Source organism: Pagrus pagrus (assembly GCF_965226575.1).
Source record: "Pagrus pagrus genome assembly, chromosome: 9".
Classification (NCBI taxonomy): Eukaryota; Metazoa; Chordata; class Actinopteri; order Spariformes; family Sparidae; genus Pagrus; species Pagrus pagrus.
In genome coordinates this window covers 14,485,187-14,505,756 of record NC_140193.1, presented here as the reverse complement: position 1 = coordinate 14,505,756, position 20,570 = coordinate 14,485,187, and the positions used below count along the sequence as shown (strand labels likewise).

General features: G+C 43.4%; 1 protein-coding gene across 3 annotated transcripts in view; it reads right to left on the bottom strand.

Moving 5' to 3' along the window:
• Nucleotides 1-716: 716 nt before the first annotated feature.
• The window catches only part of LOC311262197 (hyccin 2), a 48,648-nt gene continuing 28,794 nt past the window's right edge, over nt 717-20,570 (bottom strand). For 2 of the 3 annotated variants that reach the window (XM_084361435.1, XM_084361436.1), the window contains exons 6-13: nt 19,757-19,837; nt 15,795-15,910; nt 13,783-13,878; nt 12,837-12,953; nt 9,985-10,072; nt 9,695-9,851; nt 8,837-9,019; nt 717-5,869 (exon numbers count right to left, since the gene is read on the bottom strand). In XM_084361435.1, coding sequence (XP_084217561.1) covers nt 5,238-5,869; nt 8,837-9,019; nt 9,695-9,851; nt 9,985-10,072; nt 12,837-12,953; nt 13,783-13,878; nt 15,795-15,910; nt 19,757-19,837 — 1,470 coding nt within the window. In that variant the 3' untranslated portion in view covers nt 717-5,237. The remainder of the gene's footprint in view (nt 5,870-8,836; nt 9,020-9,694; nt 9,852-9,984; nt 10,073-12,836; nt 12,954-13,782; nt 13,879-15,794; nt 15,911-19,756; nt 19,838-20,570) is intronic. The other variant, XM_084361437.1, reaches the window with a different exon arrangement.

Below are 20,570 nucleotides of genomic sequence, written 5' to 3'. Positions count from 1 at the left end.
ACCTGTTAAAATACAATAAATGAAAATAACGTTTATGAGCTCGAACTTATTCTCTGTTATGGGACCCCCCCCCCCCTTAGTTATCCGTACTCATGGTTACAAATATGCCTGTATTATTACCATTGTGGCAACTTCCTATTATCTTCATGATCAAATTATCTGTGGATCTTTCTGCTGGTGTATACTGTAATTTGGCTCATTAAATGCCTTTATAATATCCTGGACACCCAAAGCAACGTCAGATTAATTGTTTTGTCCAATCAGCTGCCAAATATCCAAAGATATTCAGACTGATATCTCACTAGACAAAGAAACAAAACCTCACATTTGAAATGGATGGAACTGACAATGTTTTTTGCACTAACGAGTATCATATGACAATATTTAGTGCATCATCAGCTGCCTCAAGATCTCATTTTTCAATTCAAGTCAATTTTATTTATATAGCACTAATTCAAAACAAAAGTTTCCTCGTGACACTTTTCAATTGGAGGTCTAGACCATACTATTAAGTTAATTTACAAAAATACTAGAAAAAATGATAAATATTCGATTTCTTTAAGTGGATATTTCACAAGGTGAAACCCAGTTTTAACTTAACTCCACTGCAGACGTTGGTTTGATTAAACTTCTTTATCAACAGAGAGCAGCTCTGTGGTGACAGCTGACTAAGATCATTGAACCGCCTCCACACACAAAGCAGACAGACACTCGTATCCCTTACGGCACAATATTTATTCAACAATATACAGATTAATTTCTCTCTACATCTCAGACTGATCTTCAGTGTTTTTATATTTATCTTGCTTTCACCTTTGTACATTTTTTTGTATTTACAAGATTTAAAATAAGTCTTTCTCTCCATTTATACAACATCAACAGTACAGTGTTATCACATGATCCAGCAGCTTCCCTCGAAGCATCTAGGTGAGATTCATCGTTTATAATCTGTTTATATTTCATACACCAACTCTGACGTCTTTGAGCCGCAGAGCAGCAGAGGGCTCAAACATGCACCGATAGTCCAGGTGTGGCTTTCTCTCTGTGAGGGCAGTCGGATGACGAATGGATGGTCCTCTTTATTTCACCCACGATGAGAGAGGTCCTTCGCTCTGCAGCACCACAACAGGGTGTATGTACAGAAATCACTGAATGGGGAGACACTGTTGAGGACTTGCACCTTTTAAAAGAAAAATCAGCTTAAATGCATCTGCCCCGTCCCACCCGACAAGGACCAATGAAAGCCGGTACACCAAAAACAAAGAAGGGGAAAAAATGTTGCATAGAATCAATTCTGACTTCAAGAACAGAAATTTTGGTGCTGCCTGTTTTTAAAAATGTGGCTTTTTGAATAAACTCCTGAGACCTTCCAGACCCCGTTACTCTTTTTTTTTTTGGTTTTGAAAAGAAAATATAATAAATAGCTGTACCCTTAGACTTTAACAAAAATAGCATTGTGTTGGATGTGACATCACATAGAAGTACTACTTTAAAGAGACTAAAACCCTGCATTGAGTGTATACACATCTGCACATCTATATATATCATTTCAATAACTATCTTGAGGAGCGAGGTGGATGGATTAAAGTGCATCATACTGTATGAAAACAAAAGCCCACAGTTATCACATGCAGGACAGGAAATGAACTTTGTCCACCAGCAACAGTGGCTGACTGAGTACAAATTAAAACAGACATTTTTTACTTTTTAAAAAGGTGTAATTTGTAGAATCTGGCCAGAACTTAAAGGTTACTCCAAACACATAGGCAGTGTATCACCAGAGTAAATGACAACAGCTGCTCTTTGCTAGCACTCCTTGGCTTGTACCTTGCTACCGTTGGCTCATGAGCTAACTGAGCCAAGTGCCCTGGAGTTTGTCTGGACCAGGACTTTGGATCAAAGGGGGAGTCACCATGGGCGACGGGGCTCAGCTGACCTGAGACTGAACGCGGCTGGACTTCAAACTGGGACTGAACACAACCTCCAAGAAAGACGGAGGTACAGAGGCGATTTACAGCAGCTCTGACCACGACTATGACTTCAGGACGAGAAGACATTAGCAGTGTGTAAAAACGGTGTGTAGAGCCAGAAAATGTTCACATCTCACTCACACAACCAAAATTTTGTTTTATTTAATTTATGCTGAATTTGAATGACGTGTCTTACAATGATTTAACGAGGCTATTAAGCTTGGTAAAGGAAGAAATTCAGAAGGTGTACTATACTGAAAATAGGTGTAAAAATATTTCCTTTTTTGATATTTCATGAGTTTATTGAGTTACTTACAGAATTACAGTAGAAAACTCACTGCTTTTACACCTCCCAGCTGAAACTACAAAGGTATACTATCGCCTCTTGCCGGTACAAAGTGGTATTATAAGACAAGGTGGTCCAGGGCTAGCTAGTAAGCATGCTAACTTCAGTAAATATCTCTGCATCAAAGTACAGAGACGACTTGACGTAACGTCTTTTTTTTTTTTTATGTTTAACACTAAAATTCTGACCATATCTTACAAATTGCTCCTTTAAATCAGACATTTTTTGAAATGTACATGGACCTTTTTGAAATTCTTGGATTATTATTCAGCCAAAAATGGATGGTAGATACAAATCTGAGCCCCCAGTCAAGTTTTATCACTAGCTGGTGTTCATTTCCCGCCCTGATCACATGCAAATAACACCAGACACTGAGGGATATTTGTCTATCGGTTACTCTACGTCAACATACAGTACCAACATGGCTGCTGCTGGTAACCTTGGTCAGGGGCACTCATATTAATGACATGAACACGTCACCAGTTTTAAAACAGCAAAAAAGGTGCCACTCAACTCACAGCAAAATACAGCAAATGGGGGAAAACACGGCTCTGTGGAGCCACACAGCAGCACGGGGGGGGGTGACAGCAGACAGACCGGGTGAGAGTGTGAACTGTAGCTCACTCCTCTCTTCTTCTTCCACAGTCCAGTCCAGCAGGAGGAAGAGGAGGAGGAGGAAATGTTTAAGGCTAAAGCGCACACAGGACTCACTCAGGACCAGGAGCAGCAGCTGTGGAGGTTTGAGCTGTGGGATTTTCACTGCAGACTGAACTGACTTTTATATACATTTATCATTCATCCTCGTTTTGAAACAAGCACGTGAACAAAGACGTGGAAAATGCAATACAACAGCTGACATCTACGGTACACAGACGCATAAATATACTGCTTTTACACGTGAACAGCAAAGCTTAGTGATGATTGTGAGAGTACAGTGTGTCGCACACACACCTGTGACGAGTGAAAAGAAGAGTCATGGCAAATAAAAGGTGAAGCTGCATCTAAGGGCACGTTGAGCCATACGTCCAAACATCCCTTTATTTGTCCCTTAGCTTTAAAATAAGACCAGTAAACAGAAAGAAGAGGCATTTTAAACTTAAGACAAAATAATTTCCTTAAGGAGAGGATGTGTATTGGCACATCTGGCGAAGACAAAGGACGAAGACTTGGGGTTTGGCTCGCTGGCTGTTTCACGCATCTGAAACAGCAGTGCTTCGCAGGGCACTAAAACATGCAGACAAGCACGCCATGTTCAAATCACTCAGCCTGGGCAGGGAGCACTACAGAAGGCTACAGCTAGCACTGTGCGCAGATGCAGGCATTTAACAGCAGAGAAGATCCAACTCCATGCACATGAGGATTAAAAAAAATTGCACTTCAAAAATCATTACATAAAAAAAGAAAGAAAGATAAGCAGGACATTTTTTATGGAATTAAAATAATCAGGTTAATCCCAAATGTGGCTGTTTTTGATATATGATTGAAAACCTGAAGACAGTCGTGTTCTCATTTTGCAGCTAGGTTTTTGAACTGAAATGCTGAGGCCGAGATATTCAGTCATGAACACACGCGCAGATTTTTTCCTCCGTGTGTGTTCTCTCTTTGAATCCCCCAAACTGGTCGCTGAGCGCTCCAGTTTCAAACCTAATGGGGTGTTTAGATCCTGCGTCTGATTGGGAGACAGGTGTCTGAGTGGCAGGTGAACACACAATGAGGTAGAACAAAATGTTTCATGAGCGTCCAATCAGAGCACAAAACACAAGACGATCGTCATGGTGACTGCTGACGCGCAGTGACCGGTACAAGCCTCCAGAGGGCTGTAATTCACCGGCTCAGACAGGACACCGCACAAACACACACCAACACCAACAAGAAGTGCTTTCAGATGGAAGGACCCATTAAATGGTTTGAACCATGAGAATAATCCAATATAAAATACAGTCGTTGCCTTTTAGCTTCAGACCTGCGCTGTCTACTATGTTTTCATCCAGTTCTACAACCACATTCAGATGAATTCATTCCTCTTGTAGCTGCACATTAGCGTTTTCTTCAGATTTGTCCAGTTTCAAAGCTCGGGGGGAGGCAAGACGAGAACCCTCGCCACATTCCAGTTTGGTTTAACAACAATCTTAAAAGTCAGATTTTACACATCAAAACTAAAGAATCACTGATTTTCTGCCAAATCTTTGCCAAACAAGTGAAAAGAAAAAAACAAAAAAAAAAAAACAAATGCTACCTTCTTTGGACTTTGATTAAAAACATTTAAAGAAATTTCATTCATAAAACCATTTATGCCCAATTCAAAACAGCAATCAACAAGGAAGATAATCGGCAAGAACGATTGCACGTGAGCCCGGAATCGACAGGGAAGGAATGAAGAGACCCCACTCTTCTCCACATGAGCGACGGTGAGTGTTATTGCTGATTTTTTCTTTTTTTTTTTTTGACTGATTCAGTCAGGAACTCAAAAACATCTGAACTGTCACATATCTCCCTACAGCTAGCGTGGCATCCTCATGAGTTTACTCCCGACGTTTACTCTGTTTCGGTGTGGGATGCTCTGCTCGGTCAGACGGAAGGATGCAGTGACATGCTGGACTCGACTGTAGTGTCGTCATCGCTTTCTACTTTTCTCTTTGTTGCATTTTCAGTGACGCTAAACTGTCAGCATCGCCTGCAGGTAGGTCATGATTGTACGATTAATGGATGTTAAAAGGGTGGAGACACAACTCTTAATATCTGAAGATGTTTTCCTGAACAAACACACACAGTCACACACACACCAACATAGATAGGTAGACAGAAGTTGTCATAGAAGGGCTGTTGCAGAGAAAACCTGCATGAGGAGGATGTGTGTGTTATGAACATGTATTCTGCGTGTGTGTGTGTGGGTGTGTGTCTACCATGCCCTGCACTGCACATTAGACCTGTGATATGATCTGCATGTTGAAGCTGGGGGAGCGGGACTGCTTGGTGAGAGGAGCTCCAGGAGACAGGAGGTCCTGGGCGTCCTCCGGCCTGATGAGGTGCTCCTCCTTCAGGCTGATGGTGGACTGTCGGTGGGAGCCGCCTGCCGGGAGCCCTCCTTCTTTGTCGGAGCCTCCCGCCGCCTTCTCTCGCAGGTCGCTGCCGTTCAGGTTTAAACTCATGCAGTCAAAGGACTTGCTGGAGGAGGTGCTGCCAGTCCGCACCAGAGGGGGCCCCGCGGGGAAGCTCAGGTGCTTCTTGATGGGGCTCAGCTGGATGGCATCCAAGTTGATGCTGGCTGGGGGGGACTGCTGCCTCTGGTGGTGCCTCCTCATGGGGACCTGGTGGTCTGCTGACAAATCTGCCTCCTTCTCCTTCTCCCGCTCCTTATCTTTGTCCCGAGACAGCCGGGCTGTGATGGCCTTCTTGATGCTGCTGCTGCTGCTGTTCAGACTGCCGCCCCTCTGCCCTACGCCGCCTGTCTTGGTGCCGCTGGGCTGGCTGCTGTTGGATGCCCCGGAGGAGAAACCCTCGTCAGGGTCGTTGACGTTGAAGGAATCTTCCCCGCCGCTCATGCCATCAGCGTCTGAAGAGGAACATGCACGAACATACAAAGAAAGAGAGCATGATAGACAAAAAGAAAAGTGAGCATGGTCAGACAACGATGGAGGTTCTGCTGAACAAAACTTCTAACCCTAACTTGGACAAAATTTGGACATGCAGCAGCTGTAAACAACTTCCAAAATACTAATAAGCCAATTACTATTCATAGTCAAGTACCAAAATTCAGAATCCAGACAAAATATCACTATAATCCAGACAAAGGGCCTCTTGTTAACAGTGATTTGAACAAGTCTGCGACAAACTCTGATTAATCGGAGCGTCAAGATTTAAAATGTTCAGAGTGTTTATAAATAATGCAGGATAAATAAATTAGTGGCCTTTAAACAGGCCAGCGCCAACACTCACTCGCTGCTTCATTAGCTCACTCATTATGCACCAAACAGAGGTACAATTCAATACAGTACACAGTGACCTTGTGCTTTGATCATCTGACGTAACTCAGATCGACTAAAACCTGACCAGCTGCTTGTTTAGGAAAAGGGTGAGTTCGATAACCGGCCTGATCAGAGAGCAGAGCTTGTCTACCAAAATATTTCTTATATTACATTTATATTAAACATCAACAATCGATAACTGGCGATAATTTGGTATGAAAGGAAAAAAATCAAAACAATAAAACATTTAATAATCCATCTTAGACCTCTCTGTTTGAAAGCTGAAAGGGAAGAAAGATAATAAATTGAGTTAGAATAAAAAGAAGCACGTTACTGACATACAGTATGCAGGGTAAAGCCTGTTAGAGAGAAGAGACAGAGGATCAGCCGTCTGTCTCCGTCATGCATCGTTGGGACAAGCAAAACTGGACGACAGGGAACCGCAGGCAGCACCAGAAAAAGAAATGGCAGGAACCGAGAAGAAAAAGGGTCTGGGCTGACATGCACATAACATGAGGAGAAGACACATGCTCTGCTGCCCCATCCCTCGTTTCTCCCGCAGCGCTGGCTCACACAGGCCACGTGGTCGGCCCCGGCCAAAACGAGCCTGCCAATCTGTGGAGAGCGCTGAGGCGAGTCCGTACACCTCACCGGATCAATAGTACTCCAGTTAGAGCTGACAGCCGGCAAGGCTAAATGGGCGCCGGTCTGCGAGCCGTCACAAGCCGACCCAATCCTGAATGAAGAGCTTAGAGTTCCTCAAAGTGTTACAAACATGGGCGTTCTTGCATGTTTTAGCCGTTTGACTAAAATTTGCTTTTGTATTTGTTGAATACATTTATATGTTTCCTATTGGCTTCCAGTCATTTCAGTGTTTCAGATGTGGAGCAGAAACTCTTCCCAGATGGTGCATTCAAGGACACTTTCATAAATTGAAATAATGAGATGAAAAGTCAACATTTATCCCACAATTTTGACCTTTTATCCCACAATAATGATTTTTTATCCCATAATGCCTTTTTATTTTTATTTTTTTAAATGTCTCTTTTCCCCTTTCTTGACAGAACAAAAAATAAAGCTATACAATTTTATTATTTAATAGAAATATCTATAGTAATCAAGTGTATATAGTTTATTGTATAAATATTACTGTTATAATCACTGTTATTTTCCCTATGTGATGTATTCTGTATTACAGCAGCTGGCTCAAGGAAGGTTTGTGTTCTGTATATTTTCACTGTCAAGTGAAATGAATGTAAGTCAACGGCTTCCGAAAAGGAAGGAAATAATCAAAATGTGTGGTAGACAGTGGACAGTGGTTGTGTCACAGAGTAAATGCAATTTGTAGGTAACCGGCTTAAACATGCAAACCCACCAGTGTGGTAATTTACCAATATCGCTGCACTGCAGCTTCAAACTTCAGGATGAGTGTTCAGGTTTCTTTCTGCTACAGAATGTCCAGTAATTATTCACAGACACTGAGCGATCAATCTTCTTTATAATATTCACAATTCTTTCTTAATTAGGTGGTAGATTTCTGTCTAACGAAACAATGTTGGTTTTTGTTTTTCCAACAGCTGCACCAGTTTAATGAAAGATCATGGGAAGAAGACGGGATGGCAATCATGCCAAAAGACCTGAGCGATATTTCAAAACATGTAGCAACCACACATGGAAATGGACACACATTCAACAAGACAAAATGGGCCTTGCAGTGGAATAGCCTTTGCTGTTGCCGGATTATTTTACCTTGACAACATTCAGCCTGCTCACTTGGCCTCGTCATTTGAAATGTTAAGTGCTCCGCGGTCTCATGTTTTAGCAGAAGCTTGCCGTAGCGTGTGCATGCAAGATGAAGGGCTCGTTCCCACTCACTGAGCTGAGGAAAAAGAAATGTAACATGGCAGAATGCAAAGTAAAGCTGCTGCTCTGAAAAACAAAATGGAAGGCCTCTTCCTGCAGAACGGCGGCAGCAGATGGGTGCTGCTGGCCTGAGTGACCCTAAACTTGTGGTGCTGTCAGACACCGTCAGGGGCAGAGAGGAAACAAGATGTCGGGTACTCTGTGCCAGTTTTGTTAACGCTGATGTATTTTTCCTGTTAAAACTACAGAAAAAATAAATCTAATAAATTATGAGACATTAGAGTAAAAGGTCAAGCTGCAGGCTGGGCACTGAACATGCTCAGTGAGTGACAAGGACGGCAGTCTGAAGTACGTTGGAGGCATGATGAGGAAAAAGAGAGGATATGACATGATGACATGGCCCATGCAAAATGGCCACTAGCCGCACTTCCTTCAAACCCAGAATAGGCGACTCGTCCACTCTCGAATGAGATAGCAGAGGTCTGGTAGCTGGCTGAGGGTTTTATAGACTGGATGAGTTAGTATACTCTGGGGAAGTGAAGAGGCAGCCAAAAATGGGAACGGCAGAGTTAACCCTCTCAGGCTGAGGAGGGGCAGGAGGAGGAGAAGGAAGAAGGTTGGGAGGATGCAGATCGAAGGGGCACCTCCTCCTGAGACCCTCTCTGCTCTGAGCGTCCGCCCCTGTCCCCTACCCTCAAATGTGATGGGGGGAATGATGCTGCTGCTGCTGCTGCTGTGGTGGCTGTGAGGCCGCCCTCCTCTCTCCTCATTGGCTGCGGGGTCCCAGGGAGTGTGGTGGTGGTGGTGGTTCTGGGCGAGGCTAGGAGGATTGACGATGAGGCTCAACTCTGCACCGGTTGAGTAGTCAAAACAATCTGGGAGTCAACAACACAGACGGGGAAACGTGTTTCAACCGAGTCGGGCCTCATCCATCATGGGCACAGCAGGCCTGACAGCTGTCTGTTCACTCATTAGTAGACTACAGAATATAGAAAAGGAGCGCATTGATTTTTAAAAAAAAAATCTACCCCATTTATCGATCATCTATTACTCAAATGGAGTCTTCAGGCACCATTTTGTCATTTTCTCTTAAAACCACAAACCTTAAACTTACTGGTGATAAACAGCACAGCACACACTTAATAGACAAGACAGGCAAAAAAAAAAAAAGAAAAAGAAAAAGAGAGCAGCGAGTGGCACAAGCACTGCAACACAGAGACTATATGACCAAAACTACATACAGTAACTGACATGAATAAAACACCATTTGGACGATCCTAATGGTGTGACTGGTTTATTCAGGAACATGTTTTTCTTCTCGCTGCTAAGGACAAACAGAGAAGTCTCACCGAGTAGCTCCCTCTTGTGGAGTTTCCACACTGATCGAGAAAAAAAGTCACAGCTCGTAAGTTTGCAGCTCAACACGAACGAAGATTATTAAAAAAGAAGTGCTGTAATGGATCTACTGCGCTGCTGTCGCATCTACTGAGATCTCACTCCTCTGCGTGCTGCAGCTGTTCCTGTTTCCAGGGCTGCCGCAGCTTTCTTACCCTCTCTCTTCCAGCGGTGGCGTCGTATGGAGGCGGTGGTGATGGCCGAGATGGAGATGCGGCTAATGGTGGGCGTCACCTCCACCTGGAGCACCTTGCGCCCACGTGGCTCGTCCGGCGCGTTGTCTGGCAGCGAGTTCTTCATGGCGTTCCCCAGCTGGGGTTGACACACGGAGGAAACCAGGAATGTTTTACATGAGAATTCAAGCCTCACATGAGCCTGAATTGGCAAGCATTATTTTATCAATGTTTTTATGTGATTTAATTTGAACTGTGTCTATCGGCCTTACCAGGAGAGGCTGGGAGTAAAGCTCCAGCTGGGCTCTGTACAGAATGTCCTCCAGAGCTTCCCGTCCCATCTCCCATTCTCCGTTGTATCTACACAACACAAAACACAAACATACGCACACCGGCGTTTAACAACGTCATATTTTGAGGTCATTTGAGTAAACAGGAGTGTCTGATGAGATGCCTTGATGTCTGAGTCACATCCTCCTGAACTATTATTAGCTATTTAGTAACGCCTGCAGCTACAGTGAAGGAGGGAGGGAGAGGGTGGACACAGAGTCAAGAGCGATTAAACCTCGTTGTCACCCTTTTGTCAGTTGAACCTGTGTTTGACCTTTTACTTCTAACAGGACAGTTCAACCTAAAATCAAAAACACATATTTTTCCTTGTCACTGTAGCGCTATTTATCCATCTAGATTGTTTTGCTGTGAGATGCCGAGTTGTCTCTCAATCAATCAGGATCCGCTTCTTCAAGATAATCCACAGACCTTGTTGTGAACTGTTTGATGTAGGGACTATTACCTTATTATTTCAAGCTCCAGTGTCTTCACTCTTCACTATTGATAAACAGATTAGAAAATATTAAAATCTAAAACTGTTTAAGAGAACTTTTGAAAGCATTAGCTCTCAACACGCTGCATGCTGTGAAGACTGCGTGACTTCTATTGTTGTAGTGATTTAGGGGACGGCTTCCGAAAAGCACCTGGAGAGGACGAGAACTGAAGACGCCGGCAGAAGAGAAACAAAGAATGTAAATGCTGGTGTAGGTACATTTTTGGGTTTCTCACCTGGCTCTTAACTAAAGATGAGGGATGTATTTGCATAAGGTGATGCCAGAACCATGTATTCAATAAGGAGAGATTAAAGGAACAGCCGGAATAAATAAAAACATTCAAAACAAAGAAGAGGAAGACTAACTGCGAGGCTGAACTCACTTTGATCCGGTCCAGCGACAAATGCGTGGGGTTCCCTTTAGACTCGAGATGAAAAGACTGGAGTGAATGGGCAGGTAAAAACAGACTCTCTGATGTTGTGAGGGCTGGAAAACCGGTTCAGGATACATTTCAAATGAAAAATAGGCATGTGTCTATTGGCTCCCTGCATGTCTCTCCCTCCCCCTCTCTCTCCTCATGTGGTATTACAGTGCTGTAGCATTAGCGCACATATTAACCTAAATCCCAGAGTGTCCTCGACGGGTGCCAAGGTCCCTCTGCATGTGTGGAGCTGTGGATTCATGTTTATCTGCCCTTCACGTGTGTCTGCTCAGGCCAAGGGTGAATGTGAGAGCTGCCACTGAGGTGACCTATGGCAGGGATTACTAAAAAGGCTATTATTTTTACACACACACCCCGTCTGGGTTTTTATCCAGCGGCATCGACTGCTCCAGCCTCCTGATTGCTGCTGTGCACCCTCACGGGGGCGATGAGGCAGGATGCATACTCATTCTGTCCTCGCTGCCCCGTCTTTAACAGTGGTGATTTCCAGTCAGTATCAGGGGATCCATCTTGGAAGACGGGCTATCATCGAGGAGACGTAATCAGCTTTGTAACGACTGTCCTCATAGGGGATGAAATCACCTGCTCCCACAATGCACTGCCGATGTAATCAGTCTGTACAGTGGGGAGTGTCTGTCCTTCGTAGAGAGCTAGCATATGCTGTTAGGAGATTTTCTGCAGTAGATCACAGCAAACTGGAAGACAGACTGCCCTCATTAGTGATGTCCCGCAGAGGCACGACAACAACAATGAGAAACATTGTGTTGTGCAGCTCATAAAGGAACTCGGGACATGATGATATCTGTTAAGGTCAGGAGCAAACATCAGATTATCATCCTCCCAATTACCTGAAAACTATTACTCAGTGTCCTCAAAGATCTTCCAATAAAGAGTGGGGATGTGCACGGATCAAATGCACTTAAAGTGGCTTTAATCATATTCTTTAATGATAAAAGTGTATCAAGTGACAATGTGAAGGGGGTTTCTTATCTTGGTGAACCTACAGAGTTAAATAATCACCTGAATTTGTTGCACCACTTGGCTTCAAAGAGCTTTATAGAAAGAGTTTCAGCTCATTGTTTAGCCACTTTCCTCTTTGCCGTCTCTCACGGCAATGATAGCTTTTTTTTGGCAGCAGCAGGTGGCTGTTTTCAGAGACGACGCTCTGAAAAAACCCCCACTGCTCAGCACCAAACGTTAGACAAAGTTAGAAACTAGCTGATATACATAGAGTGCCGCATGTCATATGATGAAGACCACGCCCACTGAAGGGGAGAACAACCGGTGAAACAATATGCAGCCAAGTGCCTGTAGTTAGCTAAAACATTAGATTGCAGCATGTCTCCCAGAGAGGAAAAAGTTTTTTGACCAACTCAGTGATGCCAGTCTACTGTATGAGTGTCTCTTCGCCTTAACTTGCTTTTCTTAGAGAAACTGAAGGACCAGAAGTAAAATACATTAAAGGTGTAATTTGTAGAATACGGTCAGAATTCAAAGGTAGCTCCAAAAACACGGAGGGCAGCATGTCACCAGAGTAACAGACAACTGCTGCTCTTTACTAGCCATCATTGACTGTAGCTAGCTACCGTTAGCTAATTAGTTCACGGCTCAGCTGTGGACTGGGATTTCAGATCGCAGAGGGAGTCCCCACTAGCGACAGGGACCAGCTCAACTGTATTTGGAAGTGACAACGGAGCATCTTTACACTATGCAAAGTCAATAGAGAGCATCTACAGTGGAGCATTTAGCAGCTGAAGGGACACAAAAATGGGAAAAAAAACAAAAAACAGAGAAAATAGAGAGTGAATATTAAACGTATAAATGCCAAGGGGCCACAAACTGTTTTGCAGATACATACATGGCGTGATAGACGGCAGTCAGCATCTGCACCATGAACTCGGGGTCCAGCAGCACGCGGTTGCACGGTTCCCTCCAAAGCTTCTGCTGCTGCCGGGGGAAGCCACATACACACAACCTGAGGAGTGAACACACACATAAACAGGCACATGAGTAAGGTAAGGTCATACAGCACCAGGCAACAACAAAGAGAGGTGGTTCAGGAGGGAAAAACAAGACAAAAGGTTTTGAGATGTTCTACAGTTAAACTGCTGCAGGAAGCAACGCAGATCAGATGGGAAGAAGAACTAAAGGGAACATCAGTCACTTCCTGAGTCAAATGCACAAAGAGGAAACACATCAGACAGAGTGCAAAGAGAGCAAAATTTTAAACACTGGTGGAGGTCAGACGAGGCTAGACGACAGGTCCTCGGGGTCTACACAGCGAGGCTGAACTCAAAGAACGGAGAATTGTTCTCGTGCTCTGAAGTCTTCACAGTCACCGTTTGACGTCTGTCTAGACCGAGCTTGCTTCAGGCATTGTCTGCTCACTCACAGTAGGGAAGTCTTAATATCCTGATTCATCTGCACGCCGCAGTGGAACAATCACCTGGGCGGCGGCTGCTCCACTACAGGGCCTCATGTTGTGAATTCCACACATTGATCCGTTCTCCTGACTCCAGGGCATGTCCGTGTTTCCAGACAGGTACCCAGCAGTGATGCTTTCATTCGGCCAATCACGGACGAAACTGAGCTCTAATGAAATCGTATTTATCAAATCCTCCCACGATGAGGGCAGTCAGTATCGAGGTCAGTGTGTGGCTACGGGGTAGAGGAGGCGATGTAATGCCAGATTCAGGAGTAATCGAGGCAGAAGAGGAGAGGGTGGTCACTAATTGGGTATGGAAAGGACAAAACTCAGGGTGAAAGGACAAAATACAAATGCTTTACACGTGTGTTTTCCTTACCGTGAGCTCATTCTGCAGACTGACTGATAGGATGACAGGGGCATGTAGACCACAGCAGAGTTGTAGCAGAGCATGAGGAAACACAGCACTTCAAACCTGCAAAGAAACACATCAGGGTCTAATTAACTCACTTAAAGAAAAGTATCATGAAAAGCTCTGAAACACTATGGATTAAATATCAGCTTTAATCAGATAATACACAACAACTGCATTTCTGTTGGACACTCTATCCATGTTTCTGTGACATTTTTGCAGTAGATAATTATGTAGAGTTGCTCAAGCAATTTATATTAACTCTCAACTGTAAAATAGCCCGCTGTGCAAACTGCTTGCCTAAGCAGCTTTGCTCATTGTTAGCTACTGTATTGTATGTAGATGCACAGCCGAAGCAGTGGAGTCAGGACAAATGCAGAATGTGTGAGACTTATTTTAGTTGGTATATTTGTGACATCTGGCATTAATTTATTAGAAATATGTTCCTGAGGAACACTGCAGGCCTAAAGCTGGAATTATGCTTCTCCAGACCCCAGGGTCACTCAGATACATCTTGTGCTACCCTGGTGTAACTATTTCACTTTTCTTTGTTTTCCCTTATGTTTTTTTCTTCAATCTTTTTTTAAATTGTATGCTCTGTAACGCCAGTATTACTATGTTATATAATTTCTTAAAATAAAAAAAACAACAACAAAAAAATCCCCAAATGAACAAAAAACAAAACAACAGACAACTAATAAAAACTAAACGTATCGTATCGAAACGAATCATTTATGATTCAACTGACCAGTGCAGACGTGTCGCTTTTTAAAACCCCTAACAGGCCATTTCTGTTTCTGTCTAAATCTGTTGTGATTTATGAGCTCAAGCCTCTTTTTCACTGGACGCAGCAGTCAGCAGTTTGCACGGAGCTGTCAAGAATCTACCTGCTGTAGAAAAACTGCGACAACAAAGGTGTTTAAAGATGTAAAGCCAGAATAAATATTAGATTTGAGTCGAAGTGATTTGTCATCATCTCTTCGACAGGCTGAAGAGAATCAAAGATTACACTGGTGAAAACACTACCCACTTGAAATTATCAGTTTTCAGATATCTGTACAAATCTCAGTTTTTTGCAACTCTATTTTCTGCTTGTGTTTTGAAACTTGTGTTTGTGTGTTGACTGAAGACAACCAGGAGGAGGACCTCAGGTTTAAGGGCCATAATTGACTCTGTGCGCAGGGGGAGGTAAACGGCCTGGCTGTATATCATGAGTGGGAATGAGCCGGCACCTCTCAGGAGCTTTGGGCTTTCTTCTCATAAACACCATCTCAGGCCGAGCCACGCAAATGGATTTCCAGATAAGCTATGAGGCCGGGCCCCGCTGAAATCCATTGAGTATATTTACGACTGTGTTCATCATCGCTGAGGGCCGCGCTGCTGAGAGCAACACGGAGGATGACCGGCCTCATCTGTGCTGCCCTTACATTATCAGCACTGATGGTTGTGATCGTCACATGTGTCACTGCAAACAAACGCATGTGCAAAGTGCAACTCTGCAGCATTCGGACCACTTTCTGGCAGGATTCCAGCACGCTTCATTACTATGCTAAGATTATCATTCATCCACAGCGGCAGGGAGAATATAAGAGCCAAAAAAGCTTTTAGGCCTGCCGAGTCTGGCTGGAGGAGGCTGAAGGGGTTACGCTCCTCTGATCATCTTAAAAGGTCTTAACGGGGAAGGATGAGATGTGAAATAAAAGAAAACTATTTTGTCGTGAAAAAATTTTAAATAAGAAAGAATGGCATCCATCGGGCCAAAGTTGGCTTCGGTGTGGTGATGCCTCCTGTGTTTACTGAAGCTGAACATCCTACAGCCCTGCCATTTCTCTGCATCCAAAAAACAACAAGAAGGTTTCACCCCCTCTGCTAGACTCACAGTGTCTCTAAACTGCTGCAATCTAATCTCTTTTGTGACATTTGTGCTGCGTCTCAAACGATTGCACCTCTGTTAACAGCTGGTGGAGTCAGACTGGTACCTGTTCTGAGCTGTGAAGGTCTCTCTCTGAGGGTGGAGGCCGCTGTACACCACTCTGATCAGGTCATGTTGACAGAGAGCCCCCTCTGTCAGTGCCATGGATCCCAGGCTAGAAGGCTGCGCGCACACACACAGAAAAACACAGTTATTATTAAACATTTCCCCACCATGTTGGATTTTATAACATGCTGGTAAATTGGCAGTGATGATGTGCGAAGGAACTCGGGCCTTCGCTGTGCTCTGATGGAAAACTGCTGTGATTGGTGTTCATATTTTATTAAGGTGGAATGATCCCGCAATACGACTGAACCACCTTTCAAGTCCAGGTGTTGTCAAATGACACACCTTTAATGATTTGTTTAGGTCGTCATCTACTAACTAAACTGATCACGAGCTGAGTATTGGTACCCCGTACGTTTAAGCTATTGGCTGAAATAACCCAGAAAGTAGTATCGAAACTTCTTCAGTTAACAGTACCTGTATTTAATCATTTTTGCACCCAGACCTAGAAATGTATGACTGGCCCGCTACCGCAGCAGTGAGCACCCATACAGTCTGTGGTATGCTGAAGTCAAATTTGTTTGACAGAGGTGGCAGAGATGCTACCAAAATGTTGGAAGTATAGCTATACTACACACCTGTGGCATCCAATGCAAAACAAACAAGTAAGTAAAATGATAAAGCAGTTCATTAAGCATGAAAACTTTAGGGTGGACAGCCAATGGCTCGGTTACGAGGCTAAATTTAGCTTTTTACTTACCTTTTGTGTGTTAAAACATAGTTGACATGAAAATGTCTCTGGGCAGGCTCTCTTAGGCAGGTGTGAGCTTGGTTTACACAAACTGTTACGCCAACTTTGCCCTGTTAAGCAACCCTTCACTAGCTGTCCTTTTTTAAGGAGAAACTAAGATTACCACATCGTGGTTGTATGACTCCATGCAGCAGTCATGTTGCTGTTCTTGAGCTGTGGTGTGAACAACAGCCAGAACCCTTTTGGTCATATGATTTGATTAGGATTAGGTCACTGTGACCGTTGACCATCAAAATCTAATCAGTTCTTCCTTGAGTCCAAGTGGATGTTTGAAGAAATTCCCTTAAAGTGTTCTTGAGATATCAGTTCACAAGACTAGGACGTAAAGACAACTAGCAAACTTAAGGTATCAAACGAGGTACGCTTTTGATATCGGAATCACTTTAAGGTTATTGGTACATTATTTTTTAAACATAAATAATACTGCCCTTGTTGACTAAAGAGATGTATTTGTCAGTCACGTCACCTTCCTTATAGTGATACCAGTTTGTCTCTTCCTGGAGGAGAGCTCAGTGACTGCCGCACAAATCCTGGAGCAGATTGTCATCTGATTCATCGCCACTTAATTTCTTTTGCTTTAAACCTTCCACTTTTCCGCTTCTGCGAGTCTTTTCTAATTTGTGATCTTATTTAATCTTTATTAGCAACAGGTATGTAGAGTATATTTTACTTGTCTCTTTTGTCCTGTATTGATCAGTCCATAACAAACGGACATGTTCCGGGCAAACGTGGCAATTAGCAATTCATTTTAAGTCTTCTCCTTCATTGTTTTTTTTTCTTCAAGTGACGCACGTAATGACTGGAAAAGTGAGCCAGTGTCAGATTATCATCTAAATTTATGTCCAACTGAGAATATATCACAAGGCCACTTCATTCTGATGGTGTGCAGAGCAAAAGTCACCCCTAAATTGAATTGATATTCTGTCCTAAGTATCTTGGACCTTTCTGAGCAGTGGCGGAGAAGGGGAGGGCGGATTAATTCAAAATGAGAGAGACTGGAGTGTATGCTAATGCTGGAGGCCCGGGGATAAGGCCATGTGATGCGCAGAGCCTTACTACAGCCTACAAAGCTTGTTGCGATTCATGTGCACGCACGCACGCACGCACGCACGCACACACATACATACGAAAGCCCCCCCACCCCACCTCCACGCTTCTTCATTCTCTCAGCAGGAGGAAAGAGCTTCTCAAGCTTGTAATTACGGAGATAAAATGCCCTCGGCACACGGCACACGCCACACACCGTAGTCTCATCAACACACACACACACACACACACACACACACACACACACACACACACACACACACACACACACACACACACACACACACACACACACACACACACACACACACACACACACACACACACACACACACACACACACACACAGAGGCCTGTCATAGTGTATGACGACATACTGTACATGCTTTGCTCTTATTTGGGGCTTAAAAGATGTAGCCAACAGCTTCTTTCCACCCTCAGTAAATGGTCCTACATCAGCTGCTAAACACCTTTCTAATGAATTCCAGCTCTCACAATAGTCAATAGTACTATTTTAGCAGTCAGGTCAGAAGCTGGGGGGGATGTAAAAGCACGACAGAGAGAGTGACTTAAAACAGAGTACACGTGGAATGGAAAGCAAAGAGTCGCCTCATTTTAAAGGGACTCTGTGTAACTTCTGGGTTGTGCTGGAAGCCGGTTGTTTGTTTATGTTACTCATACTCTGTTTCTGAACTAACGTTAGCTACAGTTGCTCTCTGTTAACAGAGTGGCGGGAGGCACTGAGACGACGCACTCGGGAACGTGCATAAAATCACATCCTTTGGACTGTCGTGGAAAATCTGACCCGAGTCCTTCACAAAGAAATCCACAGTCCAGCAGCTACGACTTAAACAAATCATCCACAGTCTTGTGCAGACAACCACGAGAGACGGAGAAGGTCTCATTTTTCACGTCACCTTAAAATCTGCTTACATATGGCCAATAAAAAAGCGAATAACACAAGTAATTTGCTGCAAATTGTTACCCAGAGCACCTTTGAAAATAAAAATTTCGACACATTCAAACATTTGAGTGCCAACTGAGATTTTAATCCTGGGAGGGTCTTACTTGCTTGTTGGCGTGCCTGAACTTTTAATGCTAAATGTTTTCAAATTTGGACCTGTGGAAGTGTTGAAGTCTGTCCAGCCTTCATCAGGCCTCCCTGATGAAGCTCAGACAGACTGAAACAAGACAGTGTGCAGCATTTCTTCTAATTGTTATCAAAAATATGGAGAACACAGGAGAAAAAATGGCTCTGGCAGAGGGATACTTAAGCTGTTAATATGCTCAAAACAGGATGGCAGAAAGCCTGTCGTCAATAGGGCTGCAACTAGGCATGGGACGATACGAATATTTCTCTCACGATGATCAAGGCCAAAATAATATTGTGATTTACGGTTCTGTTGTAATAATAATTTCACAAGAAGCTTAAAACTCTTAAAATGGCACTAAAAAAATACTGGAATCACTTTATCTTTATGAAAAAAATATTATTTGTGTCTCACAGATAGGACATACATCATGTAGCATTTTAAAATTAATCAAGAAATCAATCCAGGACTGTACTTTGTAAAGCTAGACAGCTTTTTCAAGTCACAAATGTGAGGATACTCATGATAACCTAGATTAGCTATTATCCTGATAATGGAAATTTATCACAATTAGCGTATCAACAGCCCAAAACAGCACATAGACTCTTCATTTACTATCATAAATGACAAAGAAAAGCAGCAAATCCTCACATTAAGGAATCTTGAACCAGCTTTGTCACAGCTCTAGTCATCAAAAAGAGAGGCACAATAAATCGGACAATCTCTCCTCCAAGACATTCATAATGTAGCTTTTTGCATAGATGGATAAGCCCTGGAGGTGCGGTTAATGAAAATGGACACTGAGGAGGTGTCATCTTCCAAAGAGCCACTTAAATAAGTCTCTGTGACGCTCCAACAGTCAGTGGGAGGGAAGCAAAGACAGAGAGAAGGAAACAGAAGCCGCAAAAATTATTAAAAAGAAGGCGTGATGAAATGAAAGAGGCAGGAGGAGTGAAAGTAAATAGTAAAAGTGTGGCGAAAAACATTGATTGATAGGACAGACGGGAGCCCCACCTCGTGATATATCGATGGTTTGGACAGAGATGGGATTGTGAAGGAGAGGAGCCTGCTGTTGCCGTCTTTGTCCACGATCTCCTGCAAAACCAAACAGAAGGAGGAAGAGACAGAAAAGCTGCGTCATTAACTGAACTCAGGTTTTTAGCTGCATAAATTAACCCAGTTCATCCCCTCAGCATTTAGCAGCATACGGTTAACAACTGCTGCACAATCCACTGTCCCTCACGCTGTTGAGCCGGTATCAGACCATTCTGCTGGTAGATGTTATTGACTCAGATTAAATGTCACTGCCAGCAGCACAGTCACCACTCAATTCCAATTTCACACCACGATACAGAACACAAAGATTAATGCATCCCTGAATATGATGCTATTTCTAAAAGTAATGCCTGATTATCTGCACCAGTCACAATCGCAAACAAAATGATAATAAAATGTAATCACAGATACGACAAGGCATTTTTTTCATTACAGAAAACCTGTAAACCAATTATGTGTTGTTTTTGTTTACTCTGCATAGAGTAGCAACCATTGTTAACCAGACTTGGGGGACTTGAGTCACATGACTTGAGTTGGAAACGAGCTGCGTATTTGATGACATCAGACTTTCACTGATAAAATAAGACTAAATTCGAAATTGACCTGGCATTCATGAGTTTTCTGGAGAGGGTCACTGGGGACACGATTATGGCAGACACTTCCGATGCTCTTTGGAACTAGCGTGAGGAACAAAGTGTCAATATAATTGACGCCCGAGCAGCACTTTAAAGGCTTTAGGAGCCTTAGCTAAGTGGGCTAAGCAATAATAACA